Source organism: Canis lupus, chromosome 5, assembly GCF_048164855.1.
Source record: "Canis lupus baileyi chromosome 5, mCanLup2.hap1, whole genome shotgun sequence".
Classification (NCBI taxonomy): domain Eukaryota; kingdom Metazoa; phylum Chordata; class Mammalia; order Carnivora; family Canidae; genus Canis; species Canis lupus.
Genome location: NC_132842.1, coordinates 18,682,942 through 18,707,715, shown reverse-complemented (window position 1 = coordinate 18,707,715; position 24,774 = coordinate 18,682,942). Strand labels below are relative to the sequence as shown.

General features: G+C 37.7%; 1 protein-coding gene across 1 annotated transcript in view; it reads left to right on the top strand.

Annotated features, from left to right (window-relative positions):
• The window catches only part of LOC140633128 (MAGUK p55 subfamily member 7-like), a 140,161-nt gene that overhangs the window by 65,593 nt on the left and 49,794 nt on the right, over window positions 1–24,774 (top strand). Inside the window, exons 2-4 of the mRNA XM_072825151.1 lie at window positions 9,433–9,510; window positions 12,151–12,231; window positions 21,538–21,669. Coding sequence (XP_072681252.1) covers window positions 9,433–9,510; window positions 12,151–12,231; window positions 21,538–21,669 — 291 coding nt within the window. The remainder of the gene's footprint in view (window positions 1–9,432; window positions 9,511–12,150; window positions 12,232–21,537; window positions 21,670–24,774) is intronic.

Genomic DNA, 24,774 nt, shown 5'->3' with positions numbered 1-24,774 from the left:
TTTGTATGTTTTTTTATTGGAGTTTGATTTGCCTATATATATATATGTATATATGGCATAACACCCAGTGCTCATGCCATCAAGTGCCCCCCTTAGTGCCTGTCACCCAGTAATCCCACCCTCCCACCCACCTGCCTTTCTACCACCCCTTGTTCGTTTCCCAGTTAGGTGTCTCCCATGTCCTGTACCCTCACTGATATTTCCCACTCATTTTCTCTCCTTTCCCCTTTATTCCCTTTCACTATTTTTTATATTCCCCAAATGAATGAGACTTGTTTTTTTAAATCCATTCAGCCACTCTGTCTTTTGATTAGGGAGTTTAATCCATTTACATTTAAAGTAATTACTGATAGCGACGCCTGGGTGGCTCAGCGGTTGAGCATCTGCCTTTGGCTCAGGGCATGATCCTGGAGTTCTGGGATCGAGTCCCACATTAGGCTTCCTGCGAGGAGTCTGCTTCTCCCTCTGCCTATGTCTCTGCCTCTCTGTGTCTCTCCTGAATAAATAAATAAAATCTTTAAGAAAAAGTAATTACTGATAAGGATGGTATTTTATTCCCATTTTCTTAATTGCTTTCTGTATGTCTTGTAAGTTTTTTGTCCCTCTTTTCTTTTACTACTGCCTTTTCTTTGTGTTTTAGTGAGTTTTTTTTGGACACATGCCCTTTTAATTAGCTTTTGTGTATTTTCTACAGTTTTTTTTTTTTTTTTGTGGTTTCTCTGGGTATTACATAAAATATCTTCATGATTTAAGTTTATTTTAACCTGATGGCTTTAGTTGCATACAAAAACTCTACTCCTTTATGTCTCTGTCCCTCCACCTTCCCTGCTTTGTTAGTGATGTCACAAATTGTGCCTTTTCATATTGTGTGTCTGTTAACATAGATTTATACTTTAATGCTTTTTCCTTTTAAATCCTATAAAAGAATGAAAAATGATTTATGCACCAACATTAGGGTTCTGTTTTTGGCCTAAGTATTTACCTTTACTGGAGAGCTTTATATTTTCTATGGTTTTGTGTTGTCTAGGGTCCTTTGTTTCATCTCCCAAGGGCAATCCTTTAGTATTTTTTGTGTGGCATGTCCAGTGGTGATTGACTCCATCAGCTTTTATGTGGCTGGGAAAGTCTTAATGTCTTCATCTTTAAAGGATGACTTTATAGATACAGTATTCTTGGTAGTTCTTTTCTTTCAGCATTATTGAATATACCATACTGCTGCCCTCTGGCCTGCAAAATTTCTGCAGAGACATTGGCTTTGAATCAACAGAGGTTCTCATTTACATGAGGAGTCCATTTTCTCATGCTACATTCAAGATTGCTTTTTTCCTGTAACTTTTCAGTTTACTATATGTGGTGCTGAAGTGAGCACAGCTTTTCAGTTTCATTATAATGTGTTTCAGTGTTGGTCCCTTTGCATTTACCCTAATTGGAGTTCATTCAGCTTCTTGAATTTATATATCCATTTTTTTGCCTCAAATTTGGAAAAATTTCAGCCACTATTTCTTTAAATAGGCTCTCTATCTCTTTCTTACTTCTCCTGGGTCTCCCATAATGCATAGATAGACTTTTTGTAGTGTCCTGTATAGCCCATAGACTCTCTTTACTTTCCATCATTCCTTTTTTTTTTTCCATTCCTGTGACTCAGTAATTTCACATGATGTTTTCTAGTTTGCTGATTCTTTCTTCTGCTTGATCAAATCTGAAGTTGAATCTGTTTAGTGCATTTTTCAGTTTAATCATTGTATTCTTCAGCTACAAAGTTTATTTACCTTTTTTAAAAAGTGTTTTTGTGTCAATATTCTTATTTTGTTCATGCATTATTTCCCTGATTTCATTTAGGTATCTTTTGTGTTGTCTTTTAGCATCTTTAGTAGAGCATCTTTAGAATTATTATTTTAAATTACTTCTCAGGTAATTCATAGATCTTCATTTCTTAAGGGTTGGTTGTGGTGCTTTATTTTGCTCGTTTGATGGAACCATCTTTAACTGTTTCCCTTTGGGCCTTTTGATCTTTTGAGATTAGGGCATTTGAAAAGACAATGATCTCTTTTAGTGTGTTATTTTTTTTTTTAAGTTTTTGTTTATTGATTCTTAAGAGACAGAGGGGGGGGGGCAGAGCCATAGGCAGGGGGAGAAGCAGGTTCCTGCGGGTATCCTGATGTGGAACTCCATCCCAGGACCCCGGGATTGCGACCTGAGCCAAAGCAGATGTTCAACCACTGAGCCACCCAGGTGCCCCTCTTCTAGTCTTAATGGACTAGCTTCACAGAGTACAAGATCTTCACTAATCAGCCTGACTAGAGATCCTGTGGACCTTCCCAACTTTTTCTGGAGATGCATATTTTCTGGGCTTGTGTGTGTAATTTCTGGGGCTTACTTTTCTGCTCAGGATTTCATAAGCTCTTCCTTTCTTTGGCATCCATGTGTGACAGTGCAGTCTCCTTGATCTTATATGGCCCAGACTTTCTTCTCCGGAGCCTCCAATGTCGCATCCAAATTATTGCCTTCCTTTTAGCCTTTTTAGCCAAGCAAGAGAGAAACCAGTCCTTTGGGCTAAATTCATTGAATACAAGTTCCTCTTTTCTCTTTCCTTCCCCGAGGGAGAAGCTGGGTATTGGTTGTTTTTTTTTCTTGGTTGTGCTTCATTGCAAGAGGGAAGAGGATTAAGGTAGGAAAAAAGCAGTGAACTCTCTTTGCTTCGGTGTGGTTCTTTTTGGCCTTTACTCACCTAGGTGATGCAAACACTAACTGGTTTCTAGAGTTCTCTGAGGCAATTAGGTCTTTAGATTGTTGTTAAGTTTCTCCCAAGGGAACAAGGAGCTGGAGTTTTTCTGTTCCACCATCTTGCTGATGTCAATCCCTGTACACATTTGGTTTTTAACTCTAGTCACTGTGAGGAGATTTTACTTTTGTCACCATGTCTGTATAGATAGTCACAACTGTGTTACTATTAAAGGCTTTATTGCTAAAGGGCTATATTTTTGCTAAAGGGTAACATAATTTGACGTTAAATGTAGCTTTTTATTTATTTATCTTTTTATTTTTAAAGATTTTATTTATTTATTTATTCATAGAGACAGAGGGAGAAGAAGGCTCCACGCAGGGAGCCTGACATGGGACTCGATCCCAGGTCTCCAGGATCATGACCCCAGCCAAAGGTGGCGCTAAACCACTGGGCCACCAGGGCTGCCCTAAATGTAGCTTTTTAATAAACCTAGGTTTATTCTGTTTTAGGGCATATTTATATATATGTATATAATTATTATTTTTTAAAGATTTTGAGAGAGAGTGTATGCATGATTGGGGGGGGGGAGGCAGAGAGGGAAAAGCAGACTCCCTACTGAGCAGGGAGCCTGATGCAGGGCTTGATCCCAGGACCCTGAGATTATGACCTGAGCGGGAGGTAGATGCTTAACGGATTGAGCCACCCTAGGCCCCACTGTGCATGTTAATTTGAGTAAGAAGTGATACATAATTTTAATAAGGCTTGTGTTGTTGGCTGATTTACTTTTATGCTTTTCACGAAATTTTGAATTTACTAACTGAATTCTAGTCAGTGCTTTGCAGACATTTTGTGAATAAGAAAGATTGAACAGTGTCTGAATCAGGTTCTTGAGCTCCTAACATAGTCTGTTATTTACTGTATAGAACATAGAGAAACAATATACTTAGCTACCTTGCAAGATGTGACACTAGTTTTCTGGAAATATCTGTGGCTACAGATAGGGCATGAACTTGTAGATGTGATGTAGTCCAAGTGATCAAAACCAATGAATTGAAGGCTGGGCATATTGTATTCTGAACCTACCTGAGGTAGATACAGACATAAAAACCTTTGCAAATCCCAGCACACCATGGAAAACAAAGCAGCTCTGCATCATGATCGCCCATGATTGCACATGGTGGGTAGGTGGGTGAGTGCTGGCTGGCCACCACGGGCACAGCAAACTGCACATGGGGACAGAACAGAGGAGCAGAAATGTCCATGATTGTGCAGAGGTGGAAGGTAAGGGTGTGCAAATGTGGGCACCACAGGTGTGAGTGCTCTGGGCCCCCTCGGGGCTGCTGCTGGTACAGCGTCGGGCAGGGTCTGCCCTGTGCCAGAGGGTGGGGACATGGTTTCCCCAGTGTGATCCTTTGAGCACGGGAAAAGATGTTCAACTTAAGACTTTCAAAAGGTGGTTTCCCAAGAAGTGTGCTACCTCACACTGGGGTTCTATAAGGTCACTTTGGAAACCTCTGGAAACTCATTGAAAAATCAATGAGAACATTAAAAAAAAAATTGGTCAGTCAGAAAAGGCATGACATCAGGGGACTGGAAAGCAAGATGTGGAGGATCTGAACATGAAATGGGCACTTCTCTTATTTATATATAGCATAAAATAAAGCAAAGATATTAAAGGAAAGGTTGTTGGAAGGGAGGGGAGCTAATATTTGGGCATTTGTTTCCAGTGCTTTAGATAGATTTCATTTAATCTATCTAAACCATTACTAAAAGTGAGTCATAGATAGTGTTTCCCTTTGAGAGCTGAGAGGACTCAATGGAAAAGGTTGAATAAGAGAGTTAAGGGGCAGCATTGTGTAGTGTGATTGGTAGTACGGGCAAGAGATCCATACATCCTGGCACTCCTCCTTTGAAACTGTGCTTAAGGTAAGTTGCTTGAAATTTAGTTTCCTTGGGGCACCTGGGTGGCTCAGTTGGTTAAGCATCTGCCTCCTGCTTGGTTAAGGTCATGTTCCCGGGGTCCTGGGATTGAACCCCTTTTTGGGCTCCCTGCTCAGTGGGGAGCCTGCTTCTCTGTCTCCCTCTGCCCCCCGCCCCCCACTCGTCCTGCACTCTGTCTCAAATAAATAAATAAATAAAATCTTAAAAAAAATTCAGTTTCCTCATCTGTAAAATGATCAGACTACTTACATTATAGGATCATTGTAAGAATTAAATGAAACAATGCATGATGAGTTTTTAAGCTAACCTCTGGAAAAGTGTATGCACTCAATGTTACATGCCACACACACACATAGGTGTGTGTATGTATATATTTACATGTTTGTGTTTGCATATTTATACTTCATCACATGCACACACATATACATATAAAACTTAAATTGGTACCTTACTGGTTTCCCAAGGTCTCATACCTTGTAAGTTGTGCATGTGGCACATGGTAGAATGAGGAGACTGGTCTCTCACCAAAGCCTGTATTCTTTTCATTATAGAGCTTCTAAAAGTTTGCTAGATCGGAGGAAATGAGAAATAGAGTGATGAAAATGAGGTCGAAGAGTGTTAATAAAACTGTTGTCTGCTGATTGGCTGCTCTAGGTTAGGTGCTTTACTTATGTCATTGCATTTAATCTCATTTCATTAAATAGCCTGGCCAAGACCAGGGAGTCAGTATGGCAGAGCTGGTCTGTCTCATTTCAAAATCCGTGCTCTCCTCATTAGGGAGGGCTGTCTCCCCATAAGTAAACTAATAAAGTTACTCTGACCTTGACAAGGAAGGGAGCTCTTGGTCAAGGAAAGGAGCTCAAGGTCCCTGACCTTGACAAGGAAGGGAGCTCAAGGAGGGATTGCATTGGTCACATAGAGAAGTACTTCAGAATAAGGTTCATTACAGATTTTAAGGACACCTGATGACATGGGTTCCATCCTTAGGGAAATCTTGTGGGGGGACAAAAGCCCAAGAAAAATAGAAAATGATGTTGATGTATCTTAATTATCAAAAATGATTACAAGATTGGTTTGTCCAAGAGAGAGGGCTTAAGGAAATGCTGATGGAATGCTGGGATGGATCTGGAATTGAGAATTGGTCAAGAAAAATAGGAAGTTACCATTCCCTCCTGCCTCCAACAATTAGAAAAAGTGCCAAAATACGGGGGAGAAAAGAGTGAGTCATTGATGGTTAATCGTATAATCTTGAAGACTATCTAAGATTTTTTTATGGCAGGTGGTATAACATAAATAGAATGAAAAGAAAGTCCTCATCAGAAAAGAAGTATCCCTCTGTGAGAGGTTGGGAACATGCGCAGCACTGAAAATGCTGGTGGTTTTACTTGAGGACGGTGTGAGGGAAAACACGGGGGTCATGATGCACTGATTATTTTGCTATCATATGAAACTAATTTAACCAGAGTCTCCCCTTCTCCAGTTGTCTTCACTTCTTTCTTTCTGCAACTCCTACCATTTTGCTCTCCTCTTGTTCAAGGGAGAAAAATGAAGTACACTTATTACACAGTTGAGTCTGCAAAGGGAAGCGTTTAGTTAAAATAAGTGAGATTTTGCAGATTTGGCAGTGCACAGATAATTAGATGCTGTGTCTTTGGTTGTGTATTTGTCTGTTGGGTTCCAAAATGTGACACTTAGGGAAATTGACCAAACTATATCAGAGTGAATTTTTCTGATGTGCAAAGTTGAGTTACAGAGCGTTTAACATAAAATCTTGCCATGTTATTCAATATTAAAACCACTAGCCTCATGTGGGCCTTTAAATTAATAAAAATAAAATAAAAAATTCAGTTCCTCAAGTAAACTAGCCACAGTTCAAGTGTTCAGTATGCACATGTAGCTAGTGACAAACCGTGTTGGACAAGAAGGTACAGAACATTTTCAACATCCAAGGAGTTCTATTGGATAGCCCTGGGGTGAAGTTTATATGTGTTACCTGTTTATTGTATTTGAATTTGAAAATCATTAAAAAAACTTTTCTTCCTGGATATTATAAATACCAATAAAAGTCAGTGATTTTGGAAACTGTGAATAGCCCAAAATTGCTTGCAGTAATTTTTACTTTCATACCAACTTAATATTTAAAATTATGTCCTGAAGTAAAACACATATCAAAATAGGGCTACCAGCATTTGGAAATTCTGGGAGAGCATTTAAAAATTCCCGATACAATACAAAGTCCCAGAGTGGGAAGAGTAGGGGTATGCACTCAACTCACTTGGGTGAAGATGGAAACATGATGATATGGAAAGAGGGGCTCTTTGTTTTTAAAAGACCCTCAGAAGAAGGAAATGAAGTGGAGAAAGAATGTATTTATTTGAGGCATATAATTTTTAAGTTGTAATTATGGTATAGTATCAATATAAATTAATCTGGAAAAATTAAGAATTGTCGGAAAGAAAAAATACAGGGAGGGGTGAAGAGGAGCCATCCCTAATCCTGTAGTCATTGGAAACAGCTAATATTATTTGTCACATATCCGTGAGCCTCTCTCTATCCTGTTCATCCAGCAGTGATTGAGGTCAGTGAAGAAGACAGACGAGATGTTAGTCTGAGAGGCAGGCATGTGGAGTGATGAAGAGCTCTGACACTGAGCCAGGTGGCCTGAGTTTAAGTCCCAGCTCGGTTGTTTCTATGTGTGGGACCATCACAAGTTATTATTTAACTCCTATGTATCTGCTGATCTGTAAAGTCGAATGATGGTGCCATCTGCCTCTTAATATTCTTGTGAGAGTTAAGGGATTAAAATACTAAACTCACTGAAGATGATATTACTGACAGTACTGATCTTTTTTTTTCTTCCCCTGATCATTATTAGTAGGGAATACAGACCTATGGTAGTACCTTTAAAAAAAAAAAAAAAAGTGAGCCTCTATATTTACCATCGCAGGGAAGCAGACATTTAAACAATTGGTTGCAAGAAAGCTAGATGAGTTATATGAGAGGTTGAGCTCAATATTCTATGATAGTATTTGTTGACGTGGTCTAATTTTTGGCAATGACTCAAGCAAGATTAATTAAGCTTTTAGGTTGGATGGTTTTGTTTTAAATTATACTTTTAATACTTTGTCACATCAAATCTTGCTCTTTTTATAGCTTGTATTCTTAAAAAATTTTGTTTATTACCCTACTGCTTAATGAGTGAAGGTTCCAAGATATTAAGTAAAAATGTGGCCCTGGTCATTCTGGTAATATCCTAAGTATCAAAATTCCTGCCCTGATACTCTGCACTGTGGGCCAGGTTGCCAAAAAGGCAATGGAATCCCCCCTTAGCAATAGCATCTGGCTAATCAATGTAAAATATATCTTCCAGATTTTTTACAAGAGGGTTTGGTTAGCTTTGAGTCTAATTAAAGAGTAGATGACTTGTTACCTATGAGTATATTACTTGATACCTATTAAAAACTGGAAATTATGAGGTGCAACTATTTTATATATATAGTGGGGGGGTAGTTTCTTCAACTGTAAAGAAGAGGAGGCTCAAGTAAGTTTTCAAGTATAACATTTTAAAGGCACCTGTGTAAGAGCTGAAATAGATAAAACTTAAAAGCCAACAGTTTTGCATTTGTCAAAGCATCTTTCATTTCTTAATGATAATACTAGATTTTTTTAAAGATTTTATTTATTTATTCATGAGAGACACAGATTGAGAGAGAGAGACAGACAGAGACACAGGCAGAGGAAGAAGCAGGCTCCATGCAGGGAGCCTGATATGGGACTCGATCCCAGGTTTCCAGTATCACACCCTGGGCCAAAGGCGGGCACTAAACCGCTAAGCCACCCAGGGATTCCCATAATACTAGAATTTTTAAAAAAGAATTTATTTATTTATTTATTCACGAGACCCAGAGAGAGAGAGAGAAAGAATGAGGCAGAGACACAGGCAGAGGGAGAAGCAGGCTCCATGCAGGGAGCTGGATGTGGGACTCCATCCCGGGTCTCCAGTATTACGCCCTGGGCCACAGGTGGTGCTAAACTGCTGTGCCACCAGGGCTGCCCAATACTAGATTTTTAAAGGAACTCTGTGTGTCTTCTAGCACACTAAAATACATTCTCACCTTTGTTTTTCTTGGGTAATGTCGGGAATGAAAGGACCCAATTATTCTTTGATAGTGTAATTTTCCTTGTTTTACAGGACAGAAAGTTATCCAAGCTCAATACTTCTAAGAAATGTCTTCAACTAAGAGCAATCCCTTTGTTTCTTAGAAGTTTGAATTTGGGGGAAATGTTGAGAATCTGGGAGGAAAAAAGACTAAGCAAAGGGAAGGAACAGCATGCTTGGGAAGGCACACACCACACCAGCTCTCTTGCTTCTAGTGGTTATCACGTACCAACCCAAGTGGCTGCTGCCTCATCACTTGGCTTTAATCATAATTTATGTTTTTAGCAGAGATATGAACTACAACTGATACTGAAGCAAAGTGTTTTAGAAGTTACAGATTTTAGAAAACTATCATAATTATTCAAGGGAAAAAGAAAGGTTTAGTTTTTATGTGGGCTCTATTTGATAACGATTTTTGCCCCCATTTGACATCACATTGAAACACTGGACCATAGAATTAGGTCCACGTATTTGTCATCTATAGATTTATAGAAACGTTTAATTTTTGTTTGAGGTTTAGTGGATCCATTTCTGTTTGCAGTGCTGAAAACCCTTCAACTATCTCACTGTTAGCAGGTGAACTTGTATACTCTTGTTTTTCTTCTAGATTCATGAAAAGCTCCACTACTATGAGAAGCAGAACCCCGTGCCCATTCTCCACGGTGCAGCAGTCTTGGCCGATGATGTAAGTGTGCCTTTTGGAACTCCCTGCCACCCGGCTCCCTTGGGCCTGGCCCTGAGCAGAGCTCTTCCTGGCACAGACACAAGTGTGAGATCCTAGGAGTGAAAACGAGAAGAAGCTGCAGATGTTTCCAAAAGTCCTGTCACCAAGGACCTTATGCGGATACTGTGCTGATTTGCATTCACTCTCCCGCTCAAAAAATGTGCGTGGAGATGCCCTCTGTTCTACCTGGGTAGCTACAGTAGCAGAAGTCTGAGGCTAGAACTCTCTGGGCAGAGAGAAACTGTCAGCTACTAGTGTTCTGAGAAAGTCACAGGCAGGAGGAATGCTTTGGAGAAATAAAGACAAATGAGATAGGTCTGTTGCTGACAGTGCTAAAAAATGACAGATACGCTAGTGTCGGAATGAGGCCTGATGAAATACATAAAAAGACAGGATTGTTTTTAAAATGGATTATAAAGCATCATAATGATTTATGGATATTAGTCCTTTCCAAATTACCTTCATAACCAAAAAATAAATTTTAGAAGCAGTTGCATTGATGAAGTAGTTAATTTCCTGTAGCTGTAATTTTATTTTCAATCTGAGGGAGGGAATTACCTTGCTGTTCCTTGCCATTCACTTACAAACTCGGATGAATTGAAAGCACACCTGGATAAACTATAAAGGACACTAAGCCAGATGAGAAATAGGTCTCATGTGAAGGCTGGTTTTTGTGATCTCCTAGAGCTTATCTGTTGCTTTTTAAATTTTTTCCTTGGTTATGATTAAAAAAAAAAAAAGCCATAGTTCAGTTTAAATATTGGGCCATATAATTTAAAAAAAACTAAAAAACAACTGATCATCTTCAGAAGTTGATTTTCTTATATATGCTTTCTATTTTAATTTAGATAATAAGGCATATGTAATAAATCTCTAAGTGATTTGCTATTTGTTTAGTCTCTCAAACTCCTTTCCAGTTCTATCCACAGAGATTACAAATTATAGAGATACTTCAGTTTATGTGTTTATGAGGAAGCTTATTCCTCTGCATTATAGAACCAAAATTTTTAAAGTGAAGGTGAGTAAAGTTACAGATAGAATTCTAGTAAGCTGCAGTTGCCACTTGAGAAAGTCTCAAGAAATCACTTAAAAAACTTTAACTATTGAGAGTTTGGAGAAATATTTAGTAACTATCCAGTGTGATTGAGGCCCAATCATATTTTTTTTTTTAAAGAAGAGCTTATTTATTCATGAGAGACACAGAGAGAGAGAGAGAGAGGGAGGCAGAGACACAGGAAGAGAGAGAAGCAGGCTCCATGGAGGGAGCCTGCTGTGGGACTCAATCCCAGGACTCCAGGATCATGCCCTGGGCTGAAGCAGGCACCAGACCACTGAGCCACTCAGGGCTCCCCTGAGGCCCAATCATATTATGATAATATTGCTTTTTAAAAAAATTAGAGGCTGTTATTATAATATGGTAAAATATAGCATTTTCTAATTCATCAGAACAATATATTTAAATTTTTAAAAGTATTGTTATAAAGTGACTAAAGAATGCAAAGAGCCTGTGACTTTCTGTAGGTTAACAATTATCACAATTGCTTTACCTTGAAAAACAAAAATTTTACGTTCGAAAAGTTAAGTCACTTTTTGAAATGTAACGAATATATCAATTTATGACATTTTATTTTAGTGTATAATTTACTTTATGCCCTTCTTTTAGAGGAAAGTCCTTGTCTAGAGATAAGAGCAGTTGTTTTTAGTTTGGTAGAAACAATAGGACCAGAGAAATTTCAAGCAGTGTTTTAAGATGGGTTTTTTTAATGAAAATATATTGCACATATTTTGAATTCTCTTCTACATATTTCACAGTATAATTTCTCTTTCTGTTTGGTCTTGCTTTTTCTTCTTAGGAAATTATATCCTTACTATATCCTAAAATGGAAGAGTCTTGATAGGAAAATCTCTTGAAGAACATGAAGCAGGTTCAAAGTTCCAACTATTCTTTAGCTAGAACCAGCAAATGGGAATGCTTTATCATGATAGTAGAATATGGTCGGCGTGTTTGTTCCCAGAGTACTTGTCAACCTATTTTAAGTCATTTTGTGATTAACCTGGTTTATATTGAATGGATTTCTTATCCTGTAGGTAAACATAAAAGTTTCAGATCATTTGCTCTATTAAAGACATTCTAGTTCTTTTTCCTCCAGCTCTAAACAGCAAGCTATTGTGGGTTTTTGGGAACCCTGTGGATTTCACCACCTCATTCAGAACCTTTCTTTTTTTTTTTCCATTTTCTTTCTTTCTCTCTTTTTAAAAAATAGTGTCAAAACCGGATCCAATCCTTTTGACAAGTGGTCCTTTGTTTGCATGCAAAAGACCATTCCTTAAGATGAAGTGCTGGGATTTACCCTCATTGCAATAAATCAGAAGGTGATCTGGATGATATGATTTTTGGAGTTCTACTCAGCCATGATCCTGGCCTGGGATCTGGCCTACCAAGGGCCTGAAAAGAGGAGCCGTCATTGATGGTCTGTTTTCTTTCATACCGACCTCTCCTTAATCACTGGAAAGTGGCAAGATAGATTCTCGGTTGTCACATATGGAGCAACACAGCGCCCTTACTAAATGTTCTCTGTGTCAATGTGATCTCCCTTACAGCTGGCTGAAGAGCTTCAGAACAAGCCATTAAACAGTGAGATCAGAGAGCTGTTGAAACTCCTGTCAAAACCCAATGTGAAGGTGAGGACGTGTAATAAATATCTTCCAGGAGGGCCACTTTCTGAGGCTTCAGATGAATTTTATTTCGAGCGTCAATTTTCAAGTGAATGTATTTTCAAATCGTGCACAGTATTTTAATAACCCAAATCCCATTAAGGAAGAAAGTTGAGCTTTTGATAATAATGTGACTAACTATAAAATACTTTAATCGGGTAGCTCAGGATTTCAGGTAGTGAATATAATGTCACTTCAAGGTCAGTTTCCTTTAAATGAAGGTAAGAGTATAGAATGCAGAATCTATCAGTGATTTTGTTTAGGTCATTTTACATGGCTAGTGAACGGTATTCCAATATATTGGACAACTGTACCTATTTTTGTATAGGATCATTTCAGTTTTTCACTTTGCCCTCCCCTGTTATCTGCCCCATCTCCTCTCCCTCCACTAATTCATATTTTAATAAATACTACCCTTTACAGAGCAGAGCAGTTTTCCAGTATAGAATATTAGTATCAGTAGGCAGATTTCAAGTCTCCTTGCCATTTTTTTTATTGAAGACTAGTTGACATAACAATATTGTATTAGTTTCAGGTGTACAACATAGTGACCTCTGATATGTATACACATTAAAAAATGGTCACCGCAATTAGTCCAGGTACTGTATGTCACCCTACAAAGTTGTTACACTATCATTGACTCTATTCCCTCTGTGGTATATGACATTTCTGCCTTTTACTTATTTTGTGACTGGAAGATTGTATCTCTTAATCTCCTTCACCTATTTCACTCCTTCCCTGCCATTTTTCTTCCAGGTATGTATCATTTACCTTTCCCCCAAAGGTGCTTGGTCGACAGAGGTCATTTCAAAATGTTCCTGTTAATTCTGAGGTCACTAATGCACTAAATCCTATCATCTGTACGTTTTGGACTTGCTATTGCTGCCATTACACTTGAAAGATTGTTCCATGAGTCAAAATTACATATGGATTATGTAATTGAAACGATCAGTTATTTTTCCTTTTTAAAGATTTATTTGAGAGAGTATGAGTCAGGAGGAGGGGCAGAGGGAGAGGGAGAATCTCAAACAGACTCCTGCTGAGTGTGGAGTTTGATGCTGGGCTCCGTCTCATGACCCTGAGATCATGACCTGTGCTGAAACCAAGAGTTGGATGCTTGACTTACTGAGCCACCCAAGTGCTCCAAAATGATCAATTATCTTATGATCATTTCTATTAAGCATATGTAGGCTGTCAAATGAATATTTCTGCCTAGATGCAAAAACTTGATTTCTACCTTCCTTGAAAAATTTCCTTTGGAACTCTAAGTAGTCTTCAATTGCTAGTGAAAAGAGAAAGATAGTATTAAATAAAAGATGAAGTGAAAACATGCCCTAACTTTAACTCCTAATCCTTAGAATTAAAATAAGTGCTGTTAAGTGTACTATCATTAGTAGTATAGAGTAATTGATTTGCACTGGTACAGAGGAGATTGGTTGAATTTTAGTTCTAAAGAATAAAGATCAGATTAAAGCAGAATAGTTGCTTGAAATTAAAGTATATAGAAAGGTTAAGAGCTCAGAGTAAGACATTCATAGGTAGAGAAAGTACTGAAAATGTCTTCATTTGTTCTGAGTGCACATGAGAAGTGAATATGAACCAGAGAAGGGTGAGGTTAGCTGGGAGAAGCTTGTTAAACTCCTTTTTGAGAGTACGATCTTGTTTTGAGTATTAGAAATTGAAGACGAGTGTTTCGGACAAAACAACATGATTTGGTATTCTATTCAAGAGTGTTTGGAATAGAACAGCCAATAAATAAGAGGTTATACTGGATGGAAACTGGTATTTTGCTCAAGAGGGAAGTATGATTTTAGATTGTACTCACCGTTGGATACAACCTTATAAACTATGAACATATTTTAGATGAATGCTTTTAAAATGTTTTATGTTTGTATAGCCATGTGATAGAATGTGTGAGAAGTCAGCATGAAAGATGTATTTTCAGTAAGTGATGTGTAGGAAGTGAGTAAGATTGTAGACACATGATGTCTCAGTTGGCAGTGGCAATTTCTAGTTAGCTAGCCTTGGGGGGATATCTTTCTTACCTTTATAACCTAATATTTAACATTGCTTTCCTTGAAATAATTAACACCATCAATTTGAATTTCACTTTTTTTAAAAAAAGATTTTATTTATTTATTCATTAGGGACACAGGGAGAGAGAGAGGCAGAAACACAGGCAGAGGGAGAAGCAGGCTCCATGCAGGGAGCCAGATGTGGGACCGGATCCCCAGTCTCCAGGATCACGCCCTGAGCCGAAGGTGGCGCTAAACCGCTGAGCCACCTGGGCTACCCGAATTTCACTTTTTTTTAGGTAATTGAGAAGTCATTTAGTAAAGTAAAATATTTTCTTTTTCTTTTTTTTTTTTTTAAAGCAGAACAAGGTACAATAGACTATAACAGGTATACATGAATTGTAAATTGAGCAGACAATTTAAATATGAAAAACGTAACTCCAGGGTGTTAATTTGAATATTGTTTTTAATTTGCAGTGCATAATGGAAGTAATTATTTACTTGTTAAAGATGGATCTTTCACTTAAAATCGTTCACAGTAGTGAAAAGAAACCTGAGGTCTACCTCAAAAGTAATGATTTTTATAAACACACATAGTTGTATACAACTAAATGCACAGCCCCTAGGAGGAGGTCAATACATCTATCCCACAGATCTACCAACTCCTTTTTGAAAAATTTTAGAACTTTCTCTGGTTATTTGTAAATGTTCCTGGAGTCAGATCCTCATTCATTCATTCATTCTCAAATGTCCAATGCCTACTCTGTGCCAGACCCTACAGATGCAACTTGCAGAAGATACGTGAAGGTTAAGGAAGCTAACAGGAGAAATACTGAGTAAAAGAACACATAGAAATACTGTGGAGGGGTACGTAGGTGGCTCAGCCAGTCCAGCGTCCGACTCTTGGTTTCAGCTCAGGTCATGCAGGCTCCTTGGAATTCTCTCTTTCCCTCTCCTCTGCCCTTCCTGTAGTTTACGCTCTCTCTCTCTCTCTCTGTCTGACTGTCTCTCTCTCAAATGAATAGAGAAAACCTTAAAACACTGTGGTCATCAGAGAGGATCTAGTTCCCAGATCTAACTTTGGGAAAGAAGGAGTGTGGGGAGGGTTGGAGAAAATGTTCCAGAGGAAGTGGCAAGTAAGTTGAGCCCTGGAGGTTGAATTTGAGGTAACCAAAAGGAGGAAGAGGAAAGGTGAGTTGGGATAGGATGTGAAAATAGATTTCTTAAAAAAGATTTATTAAAGAAAGAGAGAGACTAGGGGGCTGTGGAGGAGGGGCAGGAGAGAGAAGTTCTCAAGCAGAATCCCACTGAGCAGTGAGCCCTACTCAGGGCTAGATCTAATGACCTTGAGATCAAAACCTAAGCCAAAATCAAGAGTCAGATGTTTAATCAACTGAGCCACCCAGGTGCCCATTAAAACAGATGTTTTAAATAAGGTGAATGGTATACGAAGTCCCATAAAGAAAATAACTTGTCAAGTTTGAGGATGTAAATGAGTTCAGTGTGGTTGAACAGTAGCTTGAGGAGAGGAAGGGGCAGAGTTCAGAGCTATACAGGGACTACTTTGATTGAGTACAGGGGCTATATACATCCTGGTTTGCCCAGGAACAGTCTGGTTTGTGCCTGTAGTCCCAGCATGATTATTAATAGCCTCCTTTCCATTTCAGTTGTTTCCTTTTTTTAGATGATAAATTATATGGCCTCTCTTATTGTGAACATATTACAAAGTTTGGATTTCATCCTAAGAGCAGTGGAAAGCCACTGAAAGGATTTAAATAGGCAAATGACGCCGTTGTTCTAGTACACGGATTCTTGGAGTGGAGGAGTGGTGGTAGGGCAGGAGGAGTGGGATGCTGAATGGAGGAAGGCCAACTGGAACCAGTGGAGGTAATTCAGGTGAAACATGATTATGGCCTCCATGAAGGATGTGAGGGATGGATGGAAGTATGGATGGGTAGAACTGGATGCAGCTTCAATACATGGTATTGGCCCAAGTGGTTAATTATTGGGAGAAAATAATATATATAATATTGCATATTGTATGTAGTACACAGTGAATTCCAAGTAAAAGGTTTGAGTATAAAAATTGAAGCATAATCATGAGATAGAGAAGAAACATTCCCAACTTCAGGAACAGATGGACAGATAGACACACAGGAAAAGTAAAAAAAAAAAAAAAAATGTGTGAATGTGGTTAGAAGGAATAATTTACTTAAATAAACAGTTTACATTTGTCTATCATAAGGTTGTGACAATTAGTCTGACTTTCATTTTACTTTTTACAAAGGGACTTGATAAAAAGTTTTAAAAGTAATTAGGAAAATATTTTGATAATGCATAATTGTATTTTTAATTCAAACCATGGAGAAAGTAGAAGTTCCTTTCTTCATTGTTATTTTTTGTGAAGATGAGCACCATTTCATATGTTTAATCACTTTCTGTTCTGTGAAGCATGTGTCCATATACCTTTTAGGGATAATTACTGTTCATTTGCTGCATTACTTTTCCTTTTTGCATACAGAAATATTACCTACACATTTTTCTTTTTTTTTTTTAAGATTTATTTATTTATTTGGTGGGAGGGACAGAAGGATAGGGGGAGAGACAATCTCATGCAGACTTCCTGCTAAGCATGGAGCCCGACTCAGGTCTCAATCCCACAACTCTGAGATTATGACCTGAGCTGAAATCAAGATTCAGACACTTAACCAACTTAGTCACCCAGGCACCGCTACATTTTTTCCATTATAATTAGAATGCAATACTTCTTGTTTTGTGGACCTTTAACATTTTGGTATTTTGTGGACTTCTCTTTGAAGCAACATAACTAATCTCTTTGAGGTGGGCATCTCTGCCTTTTTTTTTTTTTTTTTTGCTATGTAAATAGCACTATAATGGACATCTCTCGTATATTTCAGAATTTTATTGGTCAGTAAATTGTGAGTTAAAATACTATACATCTAAAATTTTGATAGTGATTGCCAACTTGTCCTTTGCAATAATCTAGACATCTTCTCAGTATACAGTGCCCACAGATGTGCATGAGAAGGTCCTTTCCAAACCCTATGCCCTTGCAAGCCCTGTTTAATATTCTTTCTAAGTTTTGCTAATTGATCACTACTGGAATATATGTCAACATTCTCCCTGTACAGTTTGTCACTCTTTTTTGTTTTTTAAATATTTCTTTATTTATTCATGAGAGACACAGAAAGAGAGAGGCAGAGGCATAGGCAGAGGGAGAAACAGGCTCCATGCAGGAGCCCAATGTGGGACTCGATCCCAGGATTCCAGAATCATCCCCTGAGCTGAAGGTAGATTCTCAACTGCTGAGCCACCTAGGCATCCACAGTTTGTCACTCTTGATTCCCAACAGTTAGGAAATGACTTGAAATTTTGTAACACTTGTGTCACCTGAGGGCTATCAAAGAGTTAAAGATTACACCCAGTCTTAAAATCTCTAAGTTGAGGGGCACCTGGGTGGCTCAATCATTAAGCAGTCAGCTCTTGGTTTCAGCTCAGGTCGTGATCTCCGGGTTGTGAGATTGAGCCCTGCTTCTGGCTCTGGGCTCAGTAGGGAGTCTGCTTGAGATTCTCTCTGCCCCTCCCTCCATGCTCACTTGCCCATTCACTCTCAAATAAGTAAATAAATATTTTTAAAGATATCTGTCAATTGATTGGTTGGTTGCCATATACAATCAATAATAATTACTTTTATTATTCAATAATGTTTATAAAATCCAGTCTTACTGTCCAAATCTTAAAGTCCAAGAAAAGTAATGAAGCATCAAAGAGACAACAGATGCTGAGAAAAAGGAAGTGGGGCTGTAACAGAAGGCCTCAGTGGATGTGATAAGGTATGGGAGCTTCCTGCAGTGATCGAATGGAGAAGAGCCATAGTATTGATAGCCTTTGAGGGCACTGATGAAAGGATGTGGATCTTTACAGACACTTCGTTTCTAGGGGAAGCAAAGAGAGACATTAAAAATAATGACCACTCCGTGGCATCATGTGGCCACAGTAAAGGCAAATCAACCTATAGGAGTCATCATTCAGTGGCTTGTTTTTGATAAAACAACAAAATGACATCATCTCTAGAATATGGTATTATAATTCAGGAAGTCAGGGAAAATTTGATAGGTTTTAAAAAGGCAATAAAATAAAAGGATTTGTTGCAATTTTTCAGCTTTCCAAAACATGCACTTACCAGAAGTTGCTCATCACCTGAACATGTAGAATGGATGATACTTCATTAAAGCATGCAAAAGGGAAAAGTGAAGCTTCCTTCTGGAGGAATAAATCAGTGTTACTCATTCTTTTGAGTTAGACACTTAACTCTGTGGACCTGACAGAAACTTAGAACATAGAGGGGATCCAAAGCAGGGAAAGCCTGTGTGCCTGAGGAGTTACAAGGCCTAGTGTTCAATTTCCTGTGTAGTTTTCTGAGCAACCGTTAAACCCATCAGTTGTGATTAGTGGGGTTATGGCATATGGAAATACAATTTTCTTATTTAGGTGTTGCCTTTTTTTACAAAAAGACAATGTATATACTGAAGAATAGTGTCACCACAGTTAAAGCAGGCAAATAGAATACAAAGTTACATTTAGTTGTCCAAAATGAAAATGTTGCTAAGCAAAAATATTTGTAAAGCAAAACTATAAAGAATTAGGAACTTGATATCTATAAATCTTAAAAGGTGTTTTGGAAAGCAGACATGGAGGTGAATACAAAGCTAACGAGGGAAAATGCATAGCTGGTGTTAATAAAACTATAATCATTTTATTTTAAAAGATGTTTATTAGCCATCTGTTAGTCATAGCTATATGCAAGATAGTTTTCATAGATACACAGATAGGGGACATTTCTGATGTTTTTCATTCAACTCTTTATAGATCCATATTCCCATCCACTCTTATTCCTATCTTCCTGTCTGAAAGACTTCATATACCGTATTTTGTAATGCAAGTGTTCTGGTGATGAATTCCTTCAGCTTTTGTATGTCTTTTAATAAGTCTTCAGTATGCTCACATTACTTAAAGATATTTTTGCTGGGTATAGAACTTTAGGTTGCTGGTTTTCTTTGAGTGTTTAAAAGATGTTGCTATTACCTTGTAGCTCACATTGTTTCTGATTATGTTGTCATTTTTATCTTTTTTCCTTTGGCCAATTTTAACTTTCTCACTGGTTTTAAGCAATTTGGTGGTTTCTTTTTATTTTATTTTACTTTTTTTTTGTGCTTGGATATTTTGAACTTCTTGGACCTAGGGGCTCCCCGCCCCCAAATCAAATTTGGAATATTTTTTTGCCATATTTCTTCAAATAATTTTTAGCACCTCTCCTTTCTTTGGAGATGCCAATTAGGTGTATATAAGTTGTCTCATAGCTCAATAATGTTCCATTCATAATTTTTTACTCTACTTTATCTTTGTGTTTCTTGTTAGTTTATAAGTTGCTTTAATGATGTGTTAATCTCAGTGCACTTTAAAAAAATTTCATACATTGTATCTTTTATCTCTAGAAGTTTTATTTGAATCTTTCTTATATATTGCCCATCTGATTTTCATTTTTTCCTCTAGCTTTTTAAACATTTAGGATACAATTATATAATAGGTATTATTTCCTTGTCTACAGTCTATCTGTAATTTCAGGATTTGGTTCTATATAATTCTGTCATCTGTGTAATTTTCAGGGTTTAGTTCTGTGGTGTTATGGTCTTCTTCATGAGCAGTATTTTCTTAAGTCTTCCTTTGTCTAGTAACTCCTGTCAGTAATTGATTCTGAGTCATCATGAGTTTTACTTTGTTTGATGCTGGATATTTTTTATTTTTATAGGTAATATTCTTTAGGGTTTTTTTTCCCTATTATAATTGAATTACTTGGAAACATGTTGATCCTTCAGAGGCTTGCTTTTAAGCTTTGTTAGCTGAGATCTTAGCAGTGTTTAATCTTGGACTAAGTGTTTCCCAGTATAAAGACAATATCCCTCTGTTAAGTGTCCTCAATGCCCTGTGAATGCCAAGCCTTTCCCCTCTGACTGATGAAACCAGGAGCCACTCCTGCCCTATGTGATCTTTGGGGATTATTCCCTGTAATGCAGAGTTTCTGAAACTTGGGACTATTGATATTTTGGAGCTGGAAAATGTTTGAAGGGATGGGGAAGGCAGGGAACTGCCCTGTATGCTGTCAGATGTTTAGGAGCATCCTTGGCTTCTACGCACTAGATGGCAGTAGCATCCTCCACACTCTGACTACCCAAACTGTCTCCAGACATTGCCAAGTGGCTATTGGGCAGTAAAATTGTTCTCAGCTAATAACCACTGCTCTAATCCTTTTTGGTAGTTTTTTTTTTTAATATGCATATGCCTTGGGTAAGGACTCAAGGGGCAGCCTGAGATAACTCAAAGGTAAAAACTGGGACAACCACTTGGAAAAATTGTTTGTCTTATATACAGAAATGTTAAATATACTTACAACCCACGTTGGGGAGTGTAAGATGGGGGAGAGATTGGTTTCAAAGATGATTTCTAGGCTTCTGGCTAAACTAATTTATGGACTGTGGTGGTAGTGATTAGGCAACATGGTAGTTAAAAGTCTAAAATGCATTCTCCTAAAATAGTTGTGACATGTCAAGGTTTGAGTGTTTTTTTGGTCATTGGTCTATAATGACAATCTCACAGTGTTTGTGGAGTTTTACCACCATGACATTCATGACTAGAAAAACTTTTATTCTTTTATATACATGTTAGCTTATTACACAAAAAGTGAAATTGTGAGAAAATCAAGGAAAAAATGAAAGTCATATTGCTCAGCGTTTCGTTTTGTGTGTGTGTGTGTGTGTGTGTGTGTGTGTGTGTGTGTGTTCTGCTAACAGTAGGGAGGGAAAAATACAGTTCTCTTAGACTTCTACTGGCTCATCGAACAATGTACCTATAGCTTCACTTTCTCCCTCCTAGAAAAAGTAATAACCGCCCCCACCCCATCCCTAGTTGCCACCCTTAAAAGGATAAACCAGAGAATATGCAGGTGAGAAGACTTTTATGCTGATTTTTGTCCTACATTAGTGGCTTTGGGGATGGGGTGGTGTGGCAGGGAAGTAGAGCTGCCTTGTGCTCTTTTTTATACTTCTGTTTCCAAGCTCCTCATTTTCAAGTAGTTGCCTTGCTATGTCAAAATTGTAATGCCAATTTGATTTTCTTTATAGTTGGATATGCTTGGAATTTTACATTTGATTAATTTTTTTCCAAATTTTGATTTTGAAAGGCTTTGCTTTCTGTACATGATACTGTGGCTCAGAAGAATTATGATCCTGTATTACCTCCAATGCCAGATGATATTGATGATGAGGAAGACTCAGTTAAAATCATTCGTCTGGTCAAAAATAGAGAACCACTGGTGAGTTTGGGTCTACATTTTGTGCTTAGGTATGAGTAGATATCAGGATAAAGCCATATCTGATGGGAACATACCATTTATTCCTCTCTTTGAAACATACTTTTCCTGTGTTTGTCAAACTTTATTTTTTAAATTTTTATTTGTGTGTGTGTGTGTTGTCAAACTTTAAATAGTGCATTCATGTCTAAGAAAGATTATTTAGAAAAAAGAAAAAAAGCCAAATAAAATGACAGACATTCTCTTGGTTATAAATAGCAACAATTTATACAATGTGATGTTGACATTTATAAAAGACAACATAGCATGTGCCAGTCACAGCTGATTTAAGATCAAATGGTGCAACTAAAAATAATTGCCTATGGCTTGTCTAGGAAGCTGATTTATTTTAAAGTAATGAGGAGAGATTAATCAAATGTCTGCTATTTCAAAGTGTATATGTACCCATTTATTTTAGCACCAGAATTTATACAATGTCAGATTATGTTGAAGGGTTTATGGTGGGCAGAATGATGTCCCTTGCAGTGCCCAGTGACATCAAGTCCTAATCTTCAGAACCTGCGAAATATTACTTTCAATAGCAAAGGGATTTGTGATTCAGTAAAAATCTTGAGTTGGGAAGATTATCTGAGTTATCTGGTCAGCCTAGTGTCATCACAAGGGTTTTTACTGAAGTGGAAAGGGGAGGCAGGAAGTCAGAGTTGCAAAAGAAGATGTGATAATTAAAGCAAAGGTTGGAGTGATGTTGCCATGAGCCCAGGAATTCCCGAAATTTCTAGACACTGGAAAAAGTGCGGACCAGATTCTTCCCTAGATTGTCCAGAAGGAGCACAACCCCTTGACACTTTGATGTTAGCCCGAGAACACTCATTTTGGCCCTCCTCCCTCCAGAAGCTGTAAAATAATACATTTGTGTTGTTTTAAGTCACTAAATTTGTGTGGCACATTTGCACAGCCATAGGATACGAGTGTAGTGTGTATCCATATTTTGATGGAACTACATTTGGAAGAAAAATACATTTCATCATGTAGCAGTTGATTTTAAATGTGTTGTAGCTCATTTTTTCCTAATTAAGTTACTTTTGTGTTCTTAAAGCAAAAGCAGTAGATAATGCAACACATGCTGGGCACTTGATGAAGTACTTTGCATACAGTATATTTAATCCTCATAGTACACATATTTTTTCCACTGTGATAGACTAGGGCACTGATAGACAAAGAAGCAACTTCCCTAGGTATCACAGCTTATGAGTGGTAAAGCTGAGGTCCAAACTTGGCTTTTTACCTTCAAATACTAGTTTTTTCTTCTATACCATATTGTGTCTTTATAACTTGTACCTTTTAGGTAATTTTCATGTTTTGTTTGTGTAAGGGCAACTTTGGTACCTTGATAAATGCATTGAATACTCTTACCCAGAAAAAGACACCAATAAATCTGCGTTTGAGATAAGGGAACTGCTCCCTGTGTTCCTGGCTAAGATTGTTTCATGTAGATGATAAATTTGTGCTTTTCATCTGTGGTTAGAAATCTGTACTGGTAACCTAAATATCTCTTGGTCTTTGTTGTGGAGGTGACGTACTTAGTAGGGATAGATGGTATATATAGTTCAGATGTAGAAAGATCTATCTCAGAGCCTATTGCCATAAAGTAACTAATGCTTGATGGCTTCTGTGCATCCCACAATAAGAAATACATTTTTTAGTTTTGTTTTTGACAAATTCAGGCTCTTAGGTAATCAGAATGCTGACCACCTTGAGGAGTTCAGTCATTCATCAGTAGTAATTTCTTTGATCAGTTTTCCCAGGGGCAGCAGTTTTTGGTGTGTTGGTTTGGTGAGCTAATGTTGAAGCTGCCATCAGCGACATTTAAGTCCCAAGCCTCTCCTGAGCAAATCCGATCTTCCAAATGTTTGTCAAAGAAATTAGGTATGCACTGCATTGACAGTTTTCAAAAGTTTTAACTGGCCCTCTATAAATTAGTTTCAATTTGAAAAGCAATTGAATGAAGTATACAAAATAACCTGAAGTTGTATTATCATATTTTGTTCTTGAATAGATCACATGCTCTCACTAGTAAACATGTAAACCTGAAATAATTAGACCTAAGGTTGACATAATCATCCTTTGTTAGCTCTCTTTTCTTTCTCTCTTGTTTGTTGATTCTATTTACATATATATTTGAGATACAGAGCACACTCAAGTTTGGGGGAAGGGGCAGCAGGAGAAACAGACTCCCCGCTGAACAGGGAGTCACTCAGGTCTCAATCCCAGGACCCTGGGATCATGACCTGAGCTGAAGACAGATGCTTAACCGACTGAGACACCCAAATACCCCTCTTTTCTTAAAGTTTATATAACATAGTGTATTTAAAACAAGAGTCTGAAGTAGGATAAGAGTGAGAGTTGTATATGTTAGATTCAGTCAGAGCAGGTAAATCTTCAGATAAACAGTGCAAGAGGGGGAGAACAAATACCCCAGGATGTTGTTATGTAGGTGGTGAGAAGTGCTAACTATCCAGTTAGCAAGAATAGAAGGAAATGCATGGGAAGAAAACTTTCAAGTGCCCCTATAGTTCTGTAGAGCCTGCGGGGCTATGCAGGTACTAGGAAGAGGCTAGGAATTTAGGAAATAGAACCAGATAAATTTTAAACTTGGTTGAATTCTTAAGATGTTTAAAACTAATTATTTCTCAGGGAACCTAAGTGGTTCAGTTGGTTGAGTATCTGATTTGATTTTGGCTTAATTCATGATCTTAGGGTCGTGCCCTGGGCTCCATGCTAACTAAGTATGGAGCCTGCTGAGGATTCTCTCTTGTCCTCTGCCCCTCCCCCTACTCTAAATAAATAAAATTTAAAAATTAATTATTTGTCTTAAGCATGAGGATGTTCTCCCAATATGTATTATTTGTGTATTCAGGCGCTATTTTAAGCATTTCTTGGATTATTCAATTGTTAAGTTTCTTTTTTTTTCTTTTTTTTTTTTTTTGATCAGTTTCTTAATTCATATACCAAGGTATAATTTGGCAACTTCATAATGCCAAATAGCATTTTGCACTTAATAGCATTTTTATTTCCTTTTAAGTGTGGGGTATTTAAAAATTTTAATTC